Source organism: Pan troglodytes, chromosome 9 (genome assembly GCF_028858775.2).
Source record: "Pan troglodytes isolate AG18354 chromosome 9, NHGRI_mPanTro3-v2.0_pri, whole genome shotgun sequence".
NCBI classification, from domain to species: Eukaryota; Metazoa; Chordata; class Mammalia; order Primates; family Hominidae; genus Pan; species Pan troglodytes.
Window position 1 is genome coordinate 73,034,534 of NC_072407.2, and position 21,220 is coordinate 73,055,753.

Below are 21,220 nucleotides of genomic sequence, written 5' to 3' on the forward strand. Positions count from 1 at the left end.
ATATCATACCTCCGACCCATTACCACAGTGTTTCCCAGATGTCAAAAAGAGCTCAGGTTCCAGTTAGTTATTTTGAAATTCAAGGGTACATGGTTCACTTGGCTTAATAACAATGATACCTCCATGTATGTATGCATATCACACATGTGTCTGTGTACACGTGTGTGAACATGTGTGTTTGCAGTTCAAAATGCACATCTACCCGCTCCTTCTGATTTAACTCTCAAGGTATGGGAGAACTCTCTGCCAGGGAGAACAGGAGGCCCATTTTACAGAGAAGGTTAATGTGAAAAACTGCAACAACTTGCAGCTTCAGAAAGGAGGAGAAAGGAAAAACTGTGATCCAGGAGGTGCTGGTGGGAGCTTTTGGCTCCCTTGCAAGGCTGCTGGCTGCCCTGGATTCCTTTCAGAGGTGTATCTTATCTGACAGGTCTTTATCCTTTTAAATAATTCAGTGAAGTATAAATATAGAAGCAACTGGAATGCTTTTTGAAGACCCGAGCATCAAGAAGAATATCATTTTCACTGCCACTTTTTCTCTTGGCATGAATTTTCCGAGACACTTCCCTTAATAAATGTACCTCCCCACGAAGGAGCGTTCCTGGGGCTCGCACTGTGCCCGCTGAGAACACAGTGTGCCTGCAGTTCCCATCAGCTGCTGGACCCCCAGACCCCATCATTTCCATTTACAGATGAAGACCTGCAGTTCCCACTGGCTGCTGGATTCCCCAGACCCCATAATTTCCATTTACAGATGAAGACCTGCAGTTCCCACCGGCTGCTGGACCCCCAGACCCCATCATTTCCATTTACAGATGAAGACCTGCAGTTCCCACTGGCTGCTGGATTCCCCAGACCCCATCATTTCCATTTACAGATGAAGAGACAGACAGAGGAAGCCACTCATTGATGCATGCAGTGAGTCCTCATGGAGCTGCCAGGTACTGTCCTAGTCCCTGGGGACACAGATGCAAACCAGAAAGTCAAGGTCTCTGCCAGGCTTGGGCTGGAGAGGGGGCACAGAAAACAACCACACAACCTCAGGACGGGTGGGTCTGATGCAGACAGTGGAGAGGATGCGGCTGGCTGGGCAAGCTGAGTCCTGGGATGGGAGGAGAGAGAGCCTGGGGACAGCTGGGCGGAGGCAGAGGCCATCCCAGCAAAGCACCAAGAACCGAAGTAGAAACCGGCAAGGGGCCGGGAGGCAGGAAGGCAGTGGTGGGGCCAGGCAGCAGCAAGCTGGGATGAGCTGGGCTGGATAGGAGAGAAGGGCACAGGACACAAGCCCTGGGTTATGCAAACAGGGTTCTCAGCAGGGGAGGGATGAAGAACTTGGGTGACAGAAAGTGGATTTGAGGGAAGACAGACTGGAAGGAAAGAGGCTGGATGGTGAATACATAGTCCCGGGGAGAGACGGCAGGGCCCCAGGCGAGGGTGAGAAGGGTGGTGGGGACAAGAGGGGTGGAGGGGACAAGAGGGGTAGACGGGCCCAGAGAGGGTGGAGAGGGAATGGACAAGTCCCGGGATGAGAGGGACGGTGAGAAACAGGAGGTGGCCAGGTTTTGGGCCTGAGCTCCAGGGGAAGGGTGTTATTTACAGAGTGGGGAGCAGCTGCCGCACTGGAGTCTCCTAAGAGGTCGGCACGTGGGGCCATTGGCAAGGAGCAGACATCACTGCCAGAGCTCAGGGCAGAAGTGAGCTGTGAGACTCCGACTGGGGACTCTTGGGGTTTTCTAGAAGGCGTACAAGGACACAGACAGGCCCGCCGGAGGTCACCTCGGGAGTCACTGCAGGAGGGAATCTGGGTAACAGGAGCGTGCAGTGCAGACACCGAGAGATGCCACAGAAACGTTGAGCTGGATGGGGACAGAGACGGGACCATGGAAGTGCCATGTGGGTGTGACTGGGTTTGAGCAAGCAGGGGTGAAAGTCTGACCACACTGTCTCAGTGAGACAACAGCCATGAGAAGGTGGAAGCCATGTGTGCAGAACTCTCCCGGGGAGATGAGCAGTGAGTGGGGAAGTTGGGGGGGGGGGTGTGCAGAACTCTTCCAGGGAGATGAGCAGTGACTGGGGAAGTTGGGGGGGTGTGCAGAACTCTCCCGGGGAGATGAGCAGTGAGTGGGGAAGTTGTGGGGGGGTACGCAGAACTCTTCCAGGGAGATGAGCAGTGACTGGGGAAGTTGGGGGGGGTTGTGCAGAACTCTCCCGGGGAGATGAGCAGTGAGTGGGGAAGTTGTGGGGGGGTATGCAGAACTCTTCCAGGGAGATGAGCAGTGAGTGGGGAAGTTGGAGGGTGTGTGCAGAACTCTTCCAGGGAGATGAGCAGTGAGTGGGGAAGTTGGGGTGTATGTGCAGAACTCTCCCAGGGAGATGAGCAGTGAGTGGGGAAGTTGGGGTGTGTGTGCAGAATTCTTCCAGAGAGATGAGCAGTGAGTGGGGACGCTGCGGGGGTGTGTGTGCAGAACTCTCCCAGGGAGATGAGCAGTGACTGGGGAAGTTGGCGAGGGGGCTGTGCGGAACTCTTCCAGGGAGATGAACAGTGAGTGGGGAAGTTGGGGGTGGTACAGAACTCTCCCAGGGAGATGAGCAGTGAGTAGCAAAGTTGGGGAGGAGGGGTACAGAACTCTCCCAGGGAGATGAGTGGTGAGTGGGGAAGTTGGGGGCGGGGCATACAGAACTCTCCCAGGGAGATGAGCGGTGAGTGGGGAAGTTGGGGGGGGGGTACAGAACTCTCCCAGGGAGATGAGCAGTGAGTGGGGAAGTTGGGGGGGATACAGAACTCTCCCAGGGAGATGAGCGGTGAGTGGGGAAGTTGTGGGGGGTACAGAACTCTCCCAGGGAGATGAGCGGTGAGTGGGGAAGTTGGTGGGGGCGGGGTACAGAACTCTCCCAGGGAGATGAGCAGTGAGTGGGGAAGTTGTGGGGGGAGTGCAGAAGTCTCCCAGGGAGATGAGCAGTGAGTGGGGAAGTTGGGAGGGGAGTACAGAACTCTCCCAGGGAGATGAGTGGTGAGTGGGGAAGTTGGGGGAGGGTACAGAACTCTCCCAGGGAGATGAGCGGTGAGTGGGGAAGTTGGTGGGGGGGTGTGTGCAGAACTCTCCCAGGGAGATGAGCAGTGAGTGGGGAAGTTGGGTGGGGGGGGGCTGCAGAACTCTCCTGGGGAGATGAGCAGTGAGTGGGGAAGTTGGGGGGGGTATAGAACTCTCCCAGGGAGATGAGCAGGGAAGTTGGCGGGGGTACAGAACTCTCCCAGGGAGATGAGCAGTGAGTGGGGAAGTTGGTGGGGGGGTTGTGTGCAGAACTCTCCCGGGGAGATGAGCAGTGAGTGGGGAAGTTGGGGGTGTGTGTGCAGAACTCTCCCAGGGAGATGAGCGGTGAGTGGGGAAGTTGGGGGTGGTGTGTACAGAACTCTCCCAGGGAGATGAGCAGCGAGTGGGGAAGTTGGGGGGGTGTACAGAACTCTCCCAGGGAGATGAGCAGTGAGTGGGGAAGTTGGCAGGGGGTACAGAACTCTCCCAGGGAGATGAGCAGTGAGTGGGGAAGTTGGTGGGGGGTGTGTGTGCAGAACTCTCCCAGGGAGATGAGCAGTGAGTGGGGAAGTTGGCGGGAGGTGGGGGGTGTGTACAGAACTCTCCCGGGGAGATGAGCAGTGAGTGGGGAAGTTGGGGGGTGTGTGCAGAACTCTTCCAGAGAGATGAGCAGTGAGTGGGGAAGTTGGGGGGTGTGTGCAGAACTCTTCCAGAGAGATGAGCAGTGAGTGGGGACGTTGCGGGGGGGGTGGGGTGTGCAGAACTCTCCCAGGGAGATGAGCAGGTGACTGGGGAAGTTGGGGGGGAGGGTGTGCGGAACTCTTCCAGGGAGATGAACAGTGAGTGGGGAAGTTGGGGGTGGTACAGAACTCTCCCAGGGAGATGAGCAGTGAGTGGCGAAGTTGGGGAGGAGGGGTACAGAACTCTCCCAGGGAGATGAGCGGTGAGTGGGGAAGTTGGGGGCAGGGCATACAGAACTCTCCCAGGGAGATGAGCGGTGAGTGGGGAAGTTGGGGGGGGGTACAGAACTCTCCCAGGGAGATGAGCGGTGAGTGTGGAAGTTGTGGGGGATACAGAACTCTCCCAGGGAGATGAGCGGTGAGTGGGGAAGTTGTGGGGGATACAGAACTCTCCCAGGGAGATGAGCGGTGAGTGGGGAAGTTGATGGGGGCATGGTACAGAACTCTCCCAGGGAGATGAGCAGTGAGTGGGGAAGTTGTGGGGGGAGTGCAGAAGTCTCCCAGGGAGATGAGCAGTGAGTGGGGAAGTTGGGAGGGGAGTACAGAACTCTCCCAGGGAGATGAGTGGTGAGTGGGGAAGTTGGGGGAGGGTACAGAACTCTCCCAGGGAGATGAGCAGTGAGTGGGGAAGTTGGTGGGGGTGTGTGTGCAGAACTCTCCCAGGGAGATGAGCAGTGAGTGGGGAAGTTGGGTGGGGGGGGTGCAGAACTCTCCTGGGGAGATGAGCAGTGAGTGGGGAAGTTGGGGGGGTATAGAACTCTCCCAGGGAGATGAGCAGTGAGTGGGGAAGTTGGCGGGGGAGGTGCAGAACTCTCCCAGGGAGATGAGCAGTGAGTGGGGAAGTTGGCGGGGGAGGTGCAGAACTCTCCCAGGGAGATGAGCAGTGAGTGGGGAAGTTGGGGGGGGTGGTACAGAACTCTCCCGGGGAGATGAGCAGTGACTGGGGAAGTTGGGTGGCGGTGTGCAGAACTCTCCCGGGGAGATGAGCAGTGACTGGGGAAGTTGGGAGGGGGTCTGCAGAACTCTCCCAGGGAGATGAGCAGTGAGTGGGGAAGTTGGGGGGGGTGGTACAGAACTCTCCCGGGGAGATGAGCAGTGACTGGGGAAGTTGGGTGGCGGTGTGCAGAACTCTCCCGGGGAGATGAGCAGTGACTGGGGAAGTTGGGAGGGGGTGTGCAGAACTCTCCCAGGGAGATGAGCAGTGAGTGGGGAAGTTGGGAGGGGGTGCAGAACTCTTCCAGGGAGATGAGCAGTGAGTGGGGAAGTTGGGGGGGTGTACAGAACTCTCCCAGGGAGATGAGCAGTGAGTGGGGAAGTTGGGGGGGGTGTGTGTGCAGAACTCTCCCAGGGAGATGAGCAGTGAGTGGGGAAGTTGGTGGGAGGTGGGGGGTGTGTACAGAACTCTCCCGGGAAGATGAGCAGTGAGTGGGGAAGTTGGGGGGTGTGTGCAGACCTCTTCCAGAGAGATGAGCAGTGAGTGGGGATGTTGCGGGGGTGTGTGTGCAGAACTCTCCCAGGGAGATGAGCAGTGACTGGGGAAGTTGGGGGGGGGGTGTGTGCGGAACTCTTCCAGGGAGATGAACAGTGAGTGGGGAAGTTGGGGGTGGTATAGAACTCTCCCAGGGAGATGAGCAGTGAGTGGCGAAGTTGGGGAGGAGGGGTACAGAACTCTCCCAGGGAGATGAGTGGTGAGTGGGGAAGTTGGGGGCGGGGCATACAGAACTCTCCCAGGGAGATGAGCGGTGAGTGGGGAAGTTGGGGGGGGGGGTACAGAACTCTCCCAGGGAGATGAGCAGTGAGTGGGGAAGTTGGGGGGGATACAGAACTCTCCCAGGGAGATAAGCGGTGAGTGGGGAAGTTGGTGGGGACGGGGTACAGAACTCTCCCAGGGAGATGAGCAGTGAGTGGGGAAGTTGTGGGGGGAGTGCAGAAGTCTCCCAGGGAGATGAGCAGTGAGTGGGGAAGTTGGGAGGGGAGTACAGAACTCTCCCAGGGAGATGAGTGTTGAGTGGGGAAGTTGGGGGAGGGTACAGAACTCTCCCAGGGAGATGAGCAGTGAGTGGGGAAGTTGGTGGGGGTGTGTGTGCAGAACTCTCCCAGGGAGATGAGCAGTGAATGGGGAAGTTGGGTGGGGGGGGGTGCAGAACTCTCCTGGGGAGATGAGCAGTGAGTGGGGAAGTTGGGGGGCGGGGTATAGAACTCTCCCAGGGAGATGAGCAGTGAGTGGGGAAGTTTGCAGGGGAGATGCAGAACTCTCCCAGGGAGATGAGCAGTGAGTGGGGAAGTTTGCAGGGGAGATGCAGAACTCTCCCAGGGAGATGAGCAGTGAGTGGGGAAGTTGGGTGGCGGTGTGCAGAACTCTCCCGGGGAGATGAGCAGTGACTGGGGAAGTTGGGAGGGGGTGTGCAGAACTCTCCCAGGGAGATGAGCAGTGAGTGGGGAAGTTGGGAGGGGGTGCAGAACTCTCCCAGGGAGATGAGCAGTGAGTGGGGAAGTTGGTGGGAGGTGGGGGGTGTGTACAGAACTCTCCTGGGGAGATGAGCAGTGAGTGGGGAAGTTGGGGGGTGTGTGCAGACCTCTTCCAGAGAGATGAGCAGTGAGTGGGGACGTTGCGGGGGGGTGTGTGCAGAACTCTCCCAGGGAGATGAGCAGTGACTGGGGAAGTTGGGGGGGGGGTGTGCGGAACTCTTCCAGGGAGATGAACAGTGAGTGGGGAAGTTGGGGGTGGTATAGAACTCTCCCAGGGAGATGAGCAGTGAGTGGCGAAGTTGGGGAGGAGGGGTACAGAACTCTCCCAGGGAGATGAGTGGTGAGTGGGGAAGTTGGGGGCGGGGCATACAGAACTCTCCCAGGGAGATGAGCGGTGAGTGGGGAAGTTGGGGGGGGGGGGGTACAGAACTCTCCCAGGGAGATGAGCAGTGAGTGGGGAAGTTGGGGGGGATACAGAACTCTCCCAGGGAGATAAGCGGTGAGTGGGGAAGTTGGTGGGGGCGGGGTACAGAACTCTCCCAGGGAGATGAGCAGTGAGTGGGGAAGTTGTGGGGGGAGTGCAGAAGTCTCCCAGGGAGATGAGCAGTGAGTGGGGAAGTTGGGAGGGGAGTACAGAACTCTCCCAGGGAGATGAGCAGTGAGTGGGGAAGTTGGTGGGTGTGTGTGTGCAGAACTCTCCCAGGGAGATGAGCAGTGAGTGGGGAAGTTGGTGGGAGGTGGGGGGTGTGTACAGAACTCTCCCGGGGAGATGAGCAGTGAGTGGGGAAGTTGAGGGGGGGTACAGAACTCTCCCAGGGAAATGAGCAGTGAGTGGGGAAATTGCTTGGGAGGGTACAGAACTCTTCCAGGGAGATGAGCAGTGAGTGGGGAAGTTGTGGGGGGTGCAGAAGTCTCCCAGGGAGATGAGCAGTGAGTGGGGAAGTTGGGGGGGTGCAGAAGTCTCCCAGGGAGATGAGCAGTGAGCAGGGAAGGTGGGCAGGGGGTCCGTGAAGCCAAGGAACTTCTGGAGACAGAAGTGGGTGGAGTGTCTTCATAAGCAAATGAGCATGACGTAAGAGAAGGCAGAGGTCAAAAGCAGAAACACTGGTGGCAGACATGCCCACAGGCACAGACAACGTTGCAACCAGGATGTTAACTCGGAAGCTCCAGGCCCTGTCAAGCCATTTCCTTTCAACGGCACTGAGGCTGTCTTCACTTAAATGTCACAGATACAAATTACTGCACACTCCAAAGTGTAAATTAGGAGTTTGTTTTCAGGTTAAGCTATCTTTTGAAATAAGGCCTTTTGGGCAGCCATAAATGTAAAAACAACTAAGATGTCTGCATGAGTAAAACGGGGAAGTGGCTGGGACGCTGGTGTCATTGGGACAGGGCTGGAACCTGGTCCCTCAGACCAGCCCTCCCCTTGAAGAGCTGTGCCTGTAAGGGCCAGGGTAAGTACGAACACACCCCTCACTGCCGTGGGCATAGGTGCTTCTGCCTGACCTGTGCCCAGTAGAGGCCCCTTCCCCAGTCAGTGGGTTACAGAAATGCATCCACAAGGCATGGGTTGGAAACCTGGCTTCCTCATTTACTAACGGAGCGGCCTTTGACCACTCCTGCATCTTCTGGCCTGTATAAAGGGAAAGCCAACCAAGCCAGCCACCCACCAGAGCTGGGGGAGGTGAAGGAAAGGGCGTGTGGACACTGTCGCCATTCAGCGAGACCCACACCCACAATGCCCAATGCTCAGGGGGCCATCACCCCATGATGGCCCCATGGGAGCTGCCACAGCTTGGACAGTTTCCCCGTGGGACACCAGCAAGGGCACAGACGCAAACAGGAAACACCACGTCTTCCTACCCTGGCTCGCGCTGGTATCAAAGACAGGCAGACTGTTTTTTATTATTTTTACCTTCCAGACAAATTGGCCTAGCCTAGTAACCTTTGATATTTAAAACTTGCTTCGCTCCTTCGTCATCCAGGGCAGAAAAATGAACCCCAGGCTGCTCCCCTCCCTCTGGAGCTCTTGGAGAGCCAGGATGAGGTGAGGGGTTGACAGATTAGACACAATTTGATACTTACAATCAAAGCCCTAATTAGGTGATTTCATAAAAGAAGAGAGAACATTCTAATCATAGTGTATTTTATTACAAGTGTGGAGGTGGTAAGGCCTGCCTAAAACTGATAAAGCACATGTAACAATCCATACACCTGGGTGCTTTTAGATCTAACAAGGAGAGGCTTGTTACAGGAATATCGTCAATAGCAGCATCACCATCATCATCATCATCACCAGCCTGCATCAGTCACCATCAATGAGACCATCGTCACTATCACTGTCGCCACCATCACCATCACTGCCATCATCACCACCACCACCACTACCACTATGACCATGAACATCACCACTACCACCACCATTGCTCACCAACAATATGACCACTGTCACCATCACCATCACCACCATCATCACCACCACCACTACCACTAACATCATCAATATCACCAGCATTACCACCATCACCATCATCATTATCACTGTCACCACCATCCTCACCACCATCATCATCACCACCACCACCATCACCATCATCACCATCCATATCATCACTAGCATCATCGCCACCATCGCCATCACAACCATCATCACCATCACAACCATCACCATCACCACCATCATCACAATCATCATCACCATCACCTGCCGTCACTCACCATGAACATGATCACCGTCACTATCATTACCATCAGCACTGCCATCATCATTAGTACCATGACTTAATCTACAAGTAGAAAGAGGAAGGGGGTGATGTACACAAGTAGTCTCAATGGCACACTGAGTGACAGACACTCCTGCTGTTTAGGGCCCAGAAACTGTGAATCCTAAATGCCCAGCAATGCTTGGCACAGTCCTAGACAACAGAAGACTGCATCCTGACCCCCAGTGTCTGTAGCAGAAAAGCTCAAGGGCTGTAAGACTCATCCAAAGAGACTGGAAGAATCTGAATATCTAGGGAAGGCAAATAAAGTGCCTTTGCTTGACAAGTTCCCCAGCAGCACAATGCAACACTGCAACCATGACTGTGTATTTGGCGACCACAGGCCATGTTCAGGGAGAAGGGCTGTCAAGCCACCATTAGATGCCATAGTGACTTTGGTCATGCTCTGTGAGGGCAGAATGGAAAGAGACCTTAATGGGCATGGAGTCTGGTATGCTGGTCCTGTCTCACAGTGGAGCCAGCTGCTGCTCTGCAGATTCCTCAGCATCACTGGGATTCTGGGTTATGGGCTGGAAGCCTGGCAGCTGTACTATTCACAGGTTCTTTGGGTAATTCCAATGTGGAGGTTACAGCTCAGCTAGAAACCTCATTTATTCTGCTGCACTGCCATCACCATCACCATGACCATGCTCACCACCATCATCAGCACCATCGCTGTTGCCATGACCACTGTCATCACCATCACCATGATTACCATCACCATCACCATCACCACCACCATCATCACCATCAACTACCACCATCATCACCATCAACCACCACCATCATCACCATCACCATGGCCACCATCACTATCACCATGACCACCCTCACCACCATCATCAGCACCATCACTATCAACCACCACCATCATCACCATCACTGTCGCCATGACCACCATCATCACCATCACCATGATTACCATCACCATCACCACCACCACCACCATCATCACCATCATCATTATCAACCACCACCATCATCACCATCACCATGGCCACCATCACTATCACCATGACCACCCTCACCACCATCATCAGCACCATCACTATCAACCACCATCATCACCATCACTGTCACCATGACCACCACCATCACCATTACCATGATTACTGTCACCATCAGCACCATCATCATCTTCACCTTCACCATCATCACTATCAACCACCACTATCATCATCACCACCTTCATCATTGCCACCACCACCATCACCGCCTTCATCAACACCTTCATCATTATCACCATCAGCCTCACCATCACCACCTTCATCATCACCACCATCATCAGCACCACCACCATCGCCAGCCTCATGACGACCATCAGCAACAGTATCATCACCACCTTCACCATCACCACTAACACCACTGCTATCATTACAGCCACTATTTACTGAGCATCTACTATGTTCCAGGAATACCATATTACCATATATTTGTTTTCTATTTTTAGCCTCTTAGCAACCCTGTGAATTCGGTTTAATTATCCCCACATTACAGATAAGGAAATTCAGGGCCCTAGAGAGACAATAGGTTGTCCAGGACAGCATAGCAAGGCAAGGCAATGGGCTAGTCCAGATGAAACCCAGACCACCATGCCTCTTTGAATTACTGTTCCACTTCCTCAGGGCTGCCTCCTGACTCCTTTCCTTGAATCCTGTCTTGATTCAAAGGCACCTCTGTCCCATCCCTGAACAGTCTGTTGTTCAACACTACTCCCTGCATGCCCTGTGTGTGTGTGCCCTGTATGGCACCCTTTCTGCTTAAAGTTGCTAGAGTGGTTTCTGCCACCTGCATGAGTGCCTGCTCTAATGAACCACATGCCTCATACATGTGTAGACAAGGGGGAGTGAGTATAGCAAGGTGTTCAAATGGTGACTCAGGAAGGAAAGAAGCTTTGGGTCAAGTACAACATGCAGTGCCTGCAGGACAAAGGTAGGGGTTCTGCATTCCTCCTGGTCACTTACTGGCACCTGGAAGATGCAGACATGAAGCTGTGCCTCTCTTGGCATCACACGAGATGTGGTTTGGACCAGCTTCTTTAACTACATCAGTGAGACACTCCAAAGAGTTTGGGGAGGGCATGAGGGAGGAGATTAAAGACACCCTAGAACCCTAAGGAGGAGTATGAGGGATATACGAAGCTGGATCCTAGACCACTCGCAGACATTCCGACTGACACTGTAGCCAGAGGTCAAGGGGCCAACCAGTCCAGAGCCTATGACCCTGCCCATTGGTTCTTGGAGGCTAGGCAAGGCTGGAAATCAAAACCAGGGGAGCCAGCTAATGCATTTCTACCCAGACAGAAGAGGGGGCACACAGGCGGGAGTTGGAACAGCTGTCCGCCCTGGAATGGGAGAGCTCTCCATACTACCTCCAGAGGCTTCCTGGCTGCAGGAGAAGCCACTCAATCCTGGGGAGGGGGATCCATCAATAAGACAGATGGGGGAGAGGAGGAGATGCAGCCTTCCATTCCAAGGCTTAGAGAAGAATGGCCCGCAGGCCAAATCAGCCCACTCCCTGTTTTGTAAATAAAGTTTTATTGGAACATGGCTACACTCTGATTTACACACTGTCTATGGCTGCTTTTGCACTACAGTGGCAGTTGAATCGTTATGACGGAGTCCATGCGACACGCAAAGCCTAAAATGTTACCCAACTGGCTCTTTATAGCAAAAGCAGATGGCTCATGTGCTAACCTGAGGCCCGAGGTGGGGAGAGGATGTCCTGAGAGCCCCAGCCAGCTTGGGACCCTCCTGGAGCCGGCAGCTGAGGCATAGGACAGATATGGGGCATGTGGAGTGTGGAGTGATACCAAGTCAAGCTCAATACAGATCATCAAAATGTGTTAACCTTTTCTAATCAGAAAGAAACATCAACACTTTCAAATACCATCTTGTCCACAATTATTTCAAGTGACAAAAAACAGACTTTTCTTGAGTTTTCAAGATAAAATGTGCTTGCAATCTACTGGGGAAAATTAAGGAATGTTTTTTCCATCCAAAGCAGTAATTAGGAAGCAGATGTTGGTGCAGATGTGTTTACCAGCCACAGCCAAGCCTCATGATGTGTTTTTCTAATGCAGCTGAGTAATGTATCTCCACACTCACACAGACATTTCAGCATTCACACCCCGTGGCATACCTAGGGACACAGCTGCATACAAACTACATCAATGTGCTTTCTTTGAGTGGGGGAAGTCTGCAGCTCTGCAAAATGCTGCTCACAGCTCAGCTGAAATGCCACCCAACCGCAGCTATGAAAGATGGCGGCTTATGCCTCTGATGATATCCACACGTGCTTCCTCTCAGGTGGACCCAAGGGGAAGGGAGCATCAGCAGAGAAAACAGGGAAGGCATAATAACTGTCTGGTCCTGGACATTTTGCCCTGGCTATGTCTCGCAAAGGGCTGCAGAGAAAAATGTACAACTATGTGAGGGAGTCATCAGCAGAAGGCTTGACTGAGGGTCAGGAAGTCTGAATTGGATCTTGAAGGATGCATAGGAGTTTTCCAGGGCAAAGAATCCAGGAAGATTGAACAGCTAGAAGCAAAGTGGGACTCCAGCAGAGTGGCTGGAGGGGCCTGGGCTGGTGAGGAGCCATGGAAGGGCTGGGGAATGGCTTGGGTAAAGGATGAGGCTTGAGATTCCACCCCGGAGGCCACCATGAGCCAATAGGATGGGAGCACTGCTTTGGGATGGGAAGAGAATGCTGACAGCCTGCAGAGGATGGACTCTGGCACAAAGAGCCCTGGGCATCCAGCAGAGTTCCTCCTCTGAGATCTCCCTCTGTTCCTCGAGGATAAAGAGCCACATCCCCTCCCACCCCACGCTGCTCTGCCGCTTAGTGTAGCATCCACATCTCGACACCCTCCAGATTTGAAGTTCCTTGAGATCAGAGAAAGAGAAAAAAGAAGGCACGGACAGAGAAGTCCTTCAATAGTGATGTCCAGGAATTCACCTGACTTTGAGCACCAAGGAAACAGAGAAACAGCCCCCTGTCCTCCTAAAGCAGTGCCTGCACCCCACCTATGCCCCCGTGAGCCCAGGGCCCCTTCTCACCAGCTCCACTCCACAGGCCGCCCCCACCACTTAACCCCCCATGGCTTCCCCGCTCCTACAGGACCAGCAGCCTCCTGCGGGACCAACAGCCCCCTGCGCCCCCGCTTCACCTCCCCGTGAGGCCACGGTGCACACACTGGGCGGGGTGTCACTTGGCCTTGTCATTTAGGATGCAGCCTCCCAGAAGGCAGGGCTCACATCCCAGAAGCCTTCAGTGTTTCCTAGACACATTCACTTCCTGCTCTCCTCGGCTCTCACACTTGGTCTTACAGGGAAGTGTGAAGATGATTTGCTTTTTCACATCAAGGTTCCACTTGTGGGCATTTTTCCCCGAAAGAAATGAAAACAGGGTCTTGAACACATGGTTGCATCTATGCTCATAGCTGCATTATCCACGACACTCAAAAGGTGGAAGCCACCGAGGGTCCCCTGACAGATGTCCACGCACATGATCCACACAAGGGAGTATTATTTACCTTAAAACTATTATTCAGCTTAAAAAGGAAGGATCAAAAATTCCGACACAGGCTACAGCGTGGACAAACCTCAAAAACATTGCACTCAGTGAAATCAGCCAGACACCAAAGGACAAACACTTTATGTTTCTACTCATATCAAGTCCCTACAGCAGGAAAATCTACAGACACAGAAAGTGAACAGGGGTTGCCAGGGGCTGAGGAGAGGGGAGAGTTACATTTGATGGGGACAGAGTTTCAATTTTGCAAGATTAAGAGAGTTCTGGAGATGAATGGCAGGCAATTGCATAGCCATGTAAATGTACTTAATGCCACCGAACTGCATACTTAAAAGTGGTTAAAATGGCATAAATTTTGTTATGTGTATTTTACCACTTAATGAAAAAGCACATTGGGGCGTATCTGTCCCATGCAGTGGTGGAAGGCTTGCTTTTTTTTTCTTTTTCTTTTCTTTTCTTTTCTTTCTTTTTTTTTTTTTTTTTTTTTTGAGATAGAGTCTTGCTCTGTCACCTAGGCTAGAGTGCAGTGGCACTATCTCAGCTCACTGCAACCTCCGCCTCCCGGGTTCAAGCGATTCTCTTGCCTCAGCCTCCCGAGTCGCTGGGATTACAGGCACATGCCACCACACCCGGCTAATTTTTGTATTTTCAGTAGAGATGGTGTTTCACCACATTGGCCAGGCTGGTCTTGAACTCCGACCTCAAGCAATCCGCCTGCCTTGGCCTCCCAAAGTGCTGGGCTTACAGGAGTGAGCCACTGCGCCTGGCCAGGCTTGCTTTTTTAATTTTTATTTTGGAGACAGGGTTTTGCTCTGTTACCTAGGCTGCAGTGCAGTGGCATGATCTTGGCTTGTTGTAGCCTTAAACCCCCAGGGCTCAAGTGATCCTCCCACCTCAGCCTCCTGAGTAGCTGGGACCACAGGCACATGCCACCATACCCGGCTGATTTTTAAAATTTTGTAGAGATGGGGTCTCACCATGTTGCCCAGGCTAGTCTCAAACTAGATCAAGTAATCCACTCCTCCCTCAGCCTCCCAAAGCACTGGGATTACAGGTATGAGCTGCTGCACCTGGCTGGAAGGCCTGCTTTTTTCATGTGATGGTGCCACGCATGCCTGGTGGGAGTACCAGAACTATCCTGGGGCTTTGTCCGCCACGTCCTTCCCCATCTCATGACTCTGATCTGCCCCTCTCCATGTTCCATATAGAGACCTGCTGACGGGGTAGATGGCTGACTCCAGAACTGAACAGAGTTTGCATCCCAGCTACAGAGGGTGGACAAGAGAGCCCGGCTCCTCACGCATCTTATGGAGCATGGACAGCATGGAGGCGTGGCACCGACCAGACCTGAGTCTTGAGCCCAGTTCTGGCACCAGCTGTGGGAGTGGGATGCTCGCCTTGCTTTCCTGGGGCTCTGTTTCCTCCCTTCTACAACAGGGTAACAGTTCCCACCGAGGCAGCAGGTGAAGATGACCTGAGATGCCCCCTGCAAGGCCTTCCCGGTGCCCCCCAGGGTCAGGGCTGGCTGGGGTGCGTGCCACTGCAGCGTGTGAGAAACAAACTTACCCGTTTAAACCCGACGAATGGACTTAGAGACCCGGAGAACAGCGAAAGTGAGACTCTTAATGATGGTTTTGCAAATCAGGTGTCTGATGGGCAGGCACACCTGGCATGGTTTCAACAAGCAATTTATCCCCCAGTGCACAGGTGCCTCCCCCAGCTCCTCAAAGGCTGAGTACTATGGGTTACAATTTTTCTGGACGTTGCCTATTGGTTGTTGGGTTGGGGCTTTACGTGTTTTTTTAAGGATTGTTTCGCTGTGTTTTGCTGCAGTCCACAATGTGTTGCAATTTTAATTAACTTAGGGGCTTTTTAAGTATTTGACTTATGACCCAAGTAGCTGGGCAGGCTGATAAGAACAGACAATGCAAGCTATTTTGCAAGCTAGCAAAGTTTCATCTTAGACTAAACATTTTTGGTTTGGGTGAGGGCCACTAAGGGGCAGGGGCTGACAAGCAGGCATTGGCTATTTAAGCAGGGGCTTAGTATATTTTGTTTCTTTTGTAGTTTGCTGACCTAAGCCAATTTTTTTTTTTTTTTTTTTTTTTTTTTTTTTTTTGAGACGGAGTCTCGCTCTGTAGCCCAGGCTGGAGTGCAGTGGCATGGTCTCGGCTCACTGCAAGCTCCGCCTCCCGGGTTCACGCCATTCTCCTGCCTCAGCTTCCCGAGTAGCTGGGACTACAGGTGCCTGCCACCATGCCCGGCTAATTTTTTGTATTTTTAGTAGAGACAGGGTTTCACCATGTTAGCAGGATGGTCTCGATCTCCTGACCTCGTGATCCGCCCGCCTCAGCCTCGCAAAGTGCTGGGATTACAGGCGTGAGCCACCGCGCCTGGCTGACGTAAGCCAATTTAAGGCACTTTGTTTTGGAAATGGACCACTGTATACATTATTTCCTTTAAACGCGCTCAGCACTCACCTGGTTGTAGAGGGCGCAGATGTGCAAGGCCGTGTTCCCCGAGGCATTCTGGGCACTCATGTCTGCCCCGTAGAACAGCAGGTGCTCCAAGTGCTGCACGTGCCCGTACCTGCAGGCCTGAAACACAGAACCCAGGCTGTGAATCAGGAACCCTCTGCCACGACGGCCGCATGCACACACAAAGTACACCAGCCACTCGGCTGCTCCACCAGAACCCCAAGGCAGGGCAGGGCCTGTGCGGACCCCAACCACCCACCCACCATCTGGGCAAGCGCTCTAAAGACATCAGCATGCACCACCAGACCCCTGGCTGTGGATCAGGGAGAAAGACCTTCATGGTGGGATTGGGGACTGGTGCTCAGCTGTGAGACAGAGGGTCTGGGAAGGGGCCCCAACGTCCCTTCCATCCTGATCCCGGGGCCTAGAGCCCAGAGGTGCAGGACGTCTTTCTCCCAACCTCAGTGCCCAGCTCCACAAGATGCAAACCAGAAGGCTCAGACCCGGCTTCGGTTACCCAAGCTCCCCCTTCCAAGGGGGCAGCACAAAATGGCCAGGAGAGGCCTTCACAGCCCTACACTGCATCCACAGGAGTGAGCCCTGTCCTTCGACGTGCGACGGACGGCCCCACGACTGCTTTAATGCAGTCCAGCTCCTAAGTAAGTTGCAGGATGCAGGGGTAGGGCAGACCCACACTATGATAACTCCTCTCTGAGAACTGCAACATGTGTGACTTGTGAACCATCAGGGCCCAGGGGTCAAACAGACCCAGGCCTGAACCATTTATCAGAACTTTCGCCTGAGTACCTATGCGCACCCTCATCTGTAGGCAGAAACAACCCTCAACCCTCACAGGGTTCAGATGAGAATCATGTGGGACAAAGAACACCACAGGGCCTCACACGAGGCTGGGCACTGAGTCAGCACTTGGTGAGCCAGTGATGCCCCTCCCCACCCAAGCTCACAGGGGCCAGGGAGGTCCCCACGCAGGTGATGAGGGCCCCTCTGTCCAGCCACACACTGCTCGACATGGTGGCCACAACCTTGGACCTGGAGAAAACTCGGTCCTGACCTAACACGTCTCACTCCCAGGGTCGGGAGGGAAAGAGGTGAGCCCCACCAAGGGCAGGCAGCCTAGGGGTGTTGAGAGCAGTAGGCGCCATGGTAGCCCAGGAAGGGGTTCTCATGAATCCTGCTCTACTGCTAATTGAGACAGATAGAGGTGAATTTCACCTTCTCAGGGTCCATGAGAAAGAGCTACACCTCAGCAATTAACAGTAAGGAAAGATGACAGGGAAGATATTGAAACTATTAATTGGATGAGCTATAAAAAACAAACAAACAAACAAAAACAAACAAAAACAAAAAACAAAAACCACACACACACACGAGAAATTTCCATTTACCATTGCTGTGTCTCCCACAAATCTCATTAATTTATAAAGTAGATCCCTGTTGCAGGTTTCCTTGCTGTCACCTGCCTGGCCCCCATGGCCCCTTCTTCTGGGAACTCCACCTGCGTTTGCCTTTGGGGGCTACCCCAGCTCCACTCTCAGAGGTCCAGGGAAGGCCTCCCCACCCTGCTCCTGCAGAGGCACGGGACACAGGCAGGAGCCATCAGGTTCCATCTCCCCAGGCACAGTAAGGGACGCCCAGCTGACCTTAGAGAAGCTGCCAAGTTCCAAGCTAGAACATTCATCAGAACTACTGGGGAAAAAGTTCTTTCTTTCTTCCAGAGTGGGGAGCAGAAAAGTGACAGAGCCCGGGAGCTGCTGGGACCCTCAACACAGAAGGGATGTGTGACAGGGGCAGGGAGAGGAAGAAAGGAAAGGAAAGAAAGAGAGAAAGAGAGGAGACAGGAAGAGACATGCACAAAGCCAAGATGACACTGTCTGAGCCCCTCTAAGCTGCAACTGACCCTGGAATTTCAGGGACATAACAATGAGGCATAACTCCCTCCCCTCACCCAGTCGTTTGCATTGGGATTTGTGTTCCTTGAACTGAAGGATCCCTGGCTATTTGGCACTCCCCAAAGGACTTCTGGGAGGCAACACTTTGTTAAAGCTTAATTTAATTGCTCTGTGGTCAATAAAGACAACTAATGTTAGCATAAAAACACTGAACAATTAATCCACACTCATTATTCCCCTTCCCCCAGTTAATCTGAATTTATGAGCTTGTAAGTTCCATCAGTCAGATGGCACCAGAGCACTCTTCCCTTGCAAGGGCAAAATAGGCTCAATGGGAAGAGATGAAACGGAGCCGCTGACTCCGGGTGGATGTCTCGTAGGCGTGTTCCCAAGAGCATGCTTCCATTTTCCACTTTTCCCACATCCATTGTTTTATAACACACAAACCCGGGAAATACAGAAAAGGGCTGAACAAAAACCAAAAGTCACCCAGAATCCCACAGTCTTAGCACTAGCAGTAATTTTTTTTTTTTAAGTGTCATTTCAGCTAGTCCCTTCTTTCTGTTTTAACCCCTGGTGGTTGAGGCACGGAGCTCACACCTGCTGAGGAAGATGCAGCTACCATGCAGGGGGGTGAGGGGGATCCAAGCCAGGTGGTGGGCAGAAGGGTCCACAGACGGCTGCACGCAGGGCTCTGCACACACAAGGACACTCAGGAAAGGGAATGGGAGCTGGGCTCTCACTGTCAAGGAAGTTACAAATACAGTACAGGAGAAAACTAGAATATGCCTTGTGGTGTTGGCTTGGAATGGGAGTATCAGTAGAAACTCACGGTTCCTAATATAGAGACTAATAAAAATGAAAATGTGGATGCCCGTGTGTCTACCCATCCCTAACTCTGCCTACTGAGAGGGTGCGGGACCAGCAACAGCCCAGCAGCCATCAGCACCCCAAGCACCTGCACCTTGGCTTCTAAATACCACTCCACACTAAAAAGAATCAGGCTCCTTGGAGAAGCAGCTGATTCCTGAGGCAAGGAAAGAGCAAGGTGAGCTTGAAATATCTTGTTGTGCCAGAAATAAAGGAAATAGTAAAAAAAAAAAATCAATGGGGCTGTGTCCCAAGGACACAGGAGCCATCCTGAAGGGACACCCACTGGCTAAAACTGGGATAATAATAACAGATTATTACCTCCTGAATAAAGAGAACTCTGCAAGTCTGCCTTGTTGTAAATATATGAATAAATAAACAAGAAGAGAAAGCTTTTCTTTACAACAGCAAGCCAACTAATAATGTAGAAGCAATGGTAGGATTAAAAAAAAACTCCATTTAGCAACCATAATAGCATTAATTCTGGCAAGAAAGGCCAATGGATGCCAAAACTGTCAGGTGAAAGGGGTATGAGAAAACAGATTTTTGCATAGCCTCAAAGATCACCAAACAAGATCTATTAATTACAAAGGAGCAAAGTAAGGCAGGAGGTGGGACTCAGGAAGTGGGACTCAGACACCGGACCAAACTGAGGACTAGCTAAAACAGGGCGGGGCAGAAGCAGCTTTCCATAAGACACGCCCATCAGTGTGCCACATCAGTTTACTGTTGCCATGGCAACACCCAGAAGTTACCACCCCTTTCCCTGGCAATGGCCTGACGACTCAGAAGTTACCACCCTTTTCCTAGCAATTCCTGCAGAACCTGCCCCATAATTTGCATGTAATTAAAAGTGGGTATAAATGTGAGTGCAGCCTGGCCTCTGAGCTGCTGCTCTGGGCACACTGCCTCTGGGGCAGCCCTGCTCTGCAAGGAGCAGTCTCTGCTGCTGTTCACAGCTGCTTCAATAAAGGTTTTGCCAACATCACCATCCTGCCCTTGAATTCTTTCCTGGGTGGAGCCAAGAGCCCTCCTGGGCTAAGCCCCCATTTTTGGGCTCACCTGCCCTGCATCAAAAGACGAGAAACCCAACAGACCCCACCTGACTAGGTGGTTGGTGTGACCTCCACAATGAGTACCAGGCGAATGGTCCCCACGTGTCCCCGTGAGGGCATGATGCTGACAGCACAGCATCCTTTCTAAGGCATTCCTGCCAAATGCATATGCTGGATCCCATCACGAGCGAACACTGAGCAAACCCAACAAAATGACCACCCCAAAATCTTCAAAACAGTCACAGCCACAGGAATTAAGGGAAGCCCGAGGAAGTCTCCCAGATGGAAAGGCTCCAGGCAGGTCCCAGGCTGGATCCTCTTCTATCAGGGATGTTACTGGGACACCGTCACCACTCAAATGTGCTCTCCACGTGGAGGGCATATGGGAGTTCCTTGTACTATTCTTGCAACTCTTCTATAAGCTGGAAATGGAAACAGTCATTTACAATTTTAAAAAGAAAGTTAATAGGCCGGGTGTGGTGGCTCATGCCTGTAATCCCAGCACTTTGGGAAGCCGAGGTGGGTGGATCATGAGGTCAGGAGATCGAGACCATCCTGGCTAACACAGTGAAACCCCATCTCTACTAAAAATACAAAAAATTAGCCGGGTGTGGTGGCGGGTGCCTGTAGTCCCAGCTACTTGGGAGGCTGAGGCGGGAGAATGGCGTGAACCCGGGAGGCGGAGCTTGCAGTGAGCTGAGATCACGCCACTGCACTCCAGCCTGGGAGACAGAGTGAGACTCCGAGAAAAGAGAGAAAGAAAGAGAGAGAAGAGAGAGAGAGAAAGAAAAAGAGAAAGGGAAAGGGAGGGGAAGGAAGGGGAGGGGAAGGAAGGGGAGGGGAGGGGAAGGAAGGGGAGGGGAGGGGAAGGAAGGGGAGGGGAGGGGAAGGAAGGGGAGGGAAGGAGAGGAGAGGGAAGTGGGGAAGGAGGGAAAGAAGGAAAGAAAGAACGAACTCGCTTGACACAAAGATACTGAAAGCTACCAAAGTGTTAAAAGAAGGAATTCATCCTCCCGCAAGAGAAGCAACACTAACCTCCTTTTCTTATTTTGAAAAGGGTGTCTGGTCTCTGGCTGTTGAGAGACAGCTGAGAGGGTGATAGGAGGGTGGAGAGTAATGGGATGAAAGGCAAAACACTGCCCTTGACACCTGCACCCCGTACCCACTCTCCTGAGGTGCTTTTTGGAAAATGCACGTGTGGGAGGCTCCACCCATGTCTGCTGCCTCTGAATCTCCTGCTGAGGCCTGGGCAGGGGCACCTGGAGATGGCTCCCCTCGAGACTGTTTGCCCCAGCGATGCCTAGCGTCCCACCCGCCCTGTGCAACCACAAGACTTGGTGTGAATTAGAAAAAAGGGTGCTCCTTCCTTCAA

The 21,220-nt window shown here is 52.9% G+C and overlaps 1 protein-coding gene and 1 long non-coding RNA gene across 7 annotated transcripts in view; one reads left to right on the plus strand and one right to left on the minus strand.

The window, feature by feature from the left end:
* SHANK2 (SH3 and multiple ankyrin repeat domains 2) overlaps positions 1–21,220 on the minus strand; it is a 695,443-nt gene that overhangs the window by 503,517 nt on the left and 170,706 nt on the right. For all 6 annotated transcript variants that reach the window (XM_054662507.2, XM_054662506.2, XM_054662505.2 and 3 more), the window contains exon 9: positions 16,017–16,133. In XM_054662507.2, the coding sequence (XP_054518482.2) occupies positions 16,017–16,133 (117 nt within the window). The remainder of the gene's footprint in view (positions 1–16,016; positions 16,134–21,220) is intronic.
* LOC134807359 (uncharacterized) lies at positions 803–15,376 on the plus strand. Its single transcript, XR_010147590.1, has 2 exons — positions 803–941; positions 14,745–15,376. It is a non-coding gene; the product is annotated as an uncharacterized LOC134807359 (long non-coding RNA).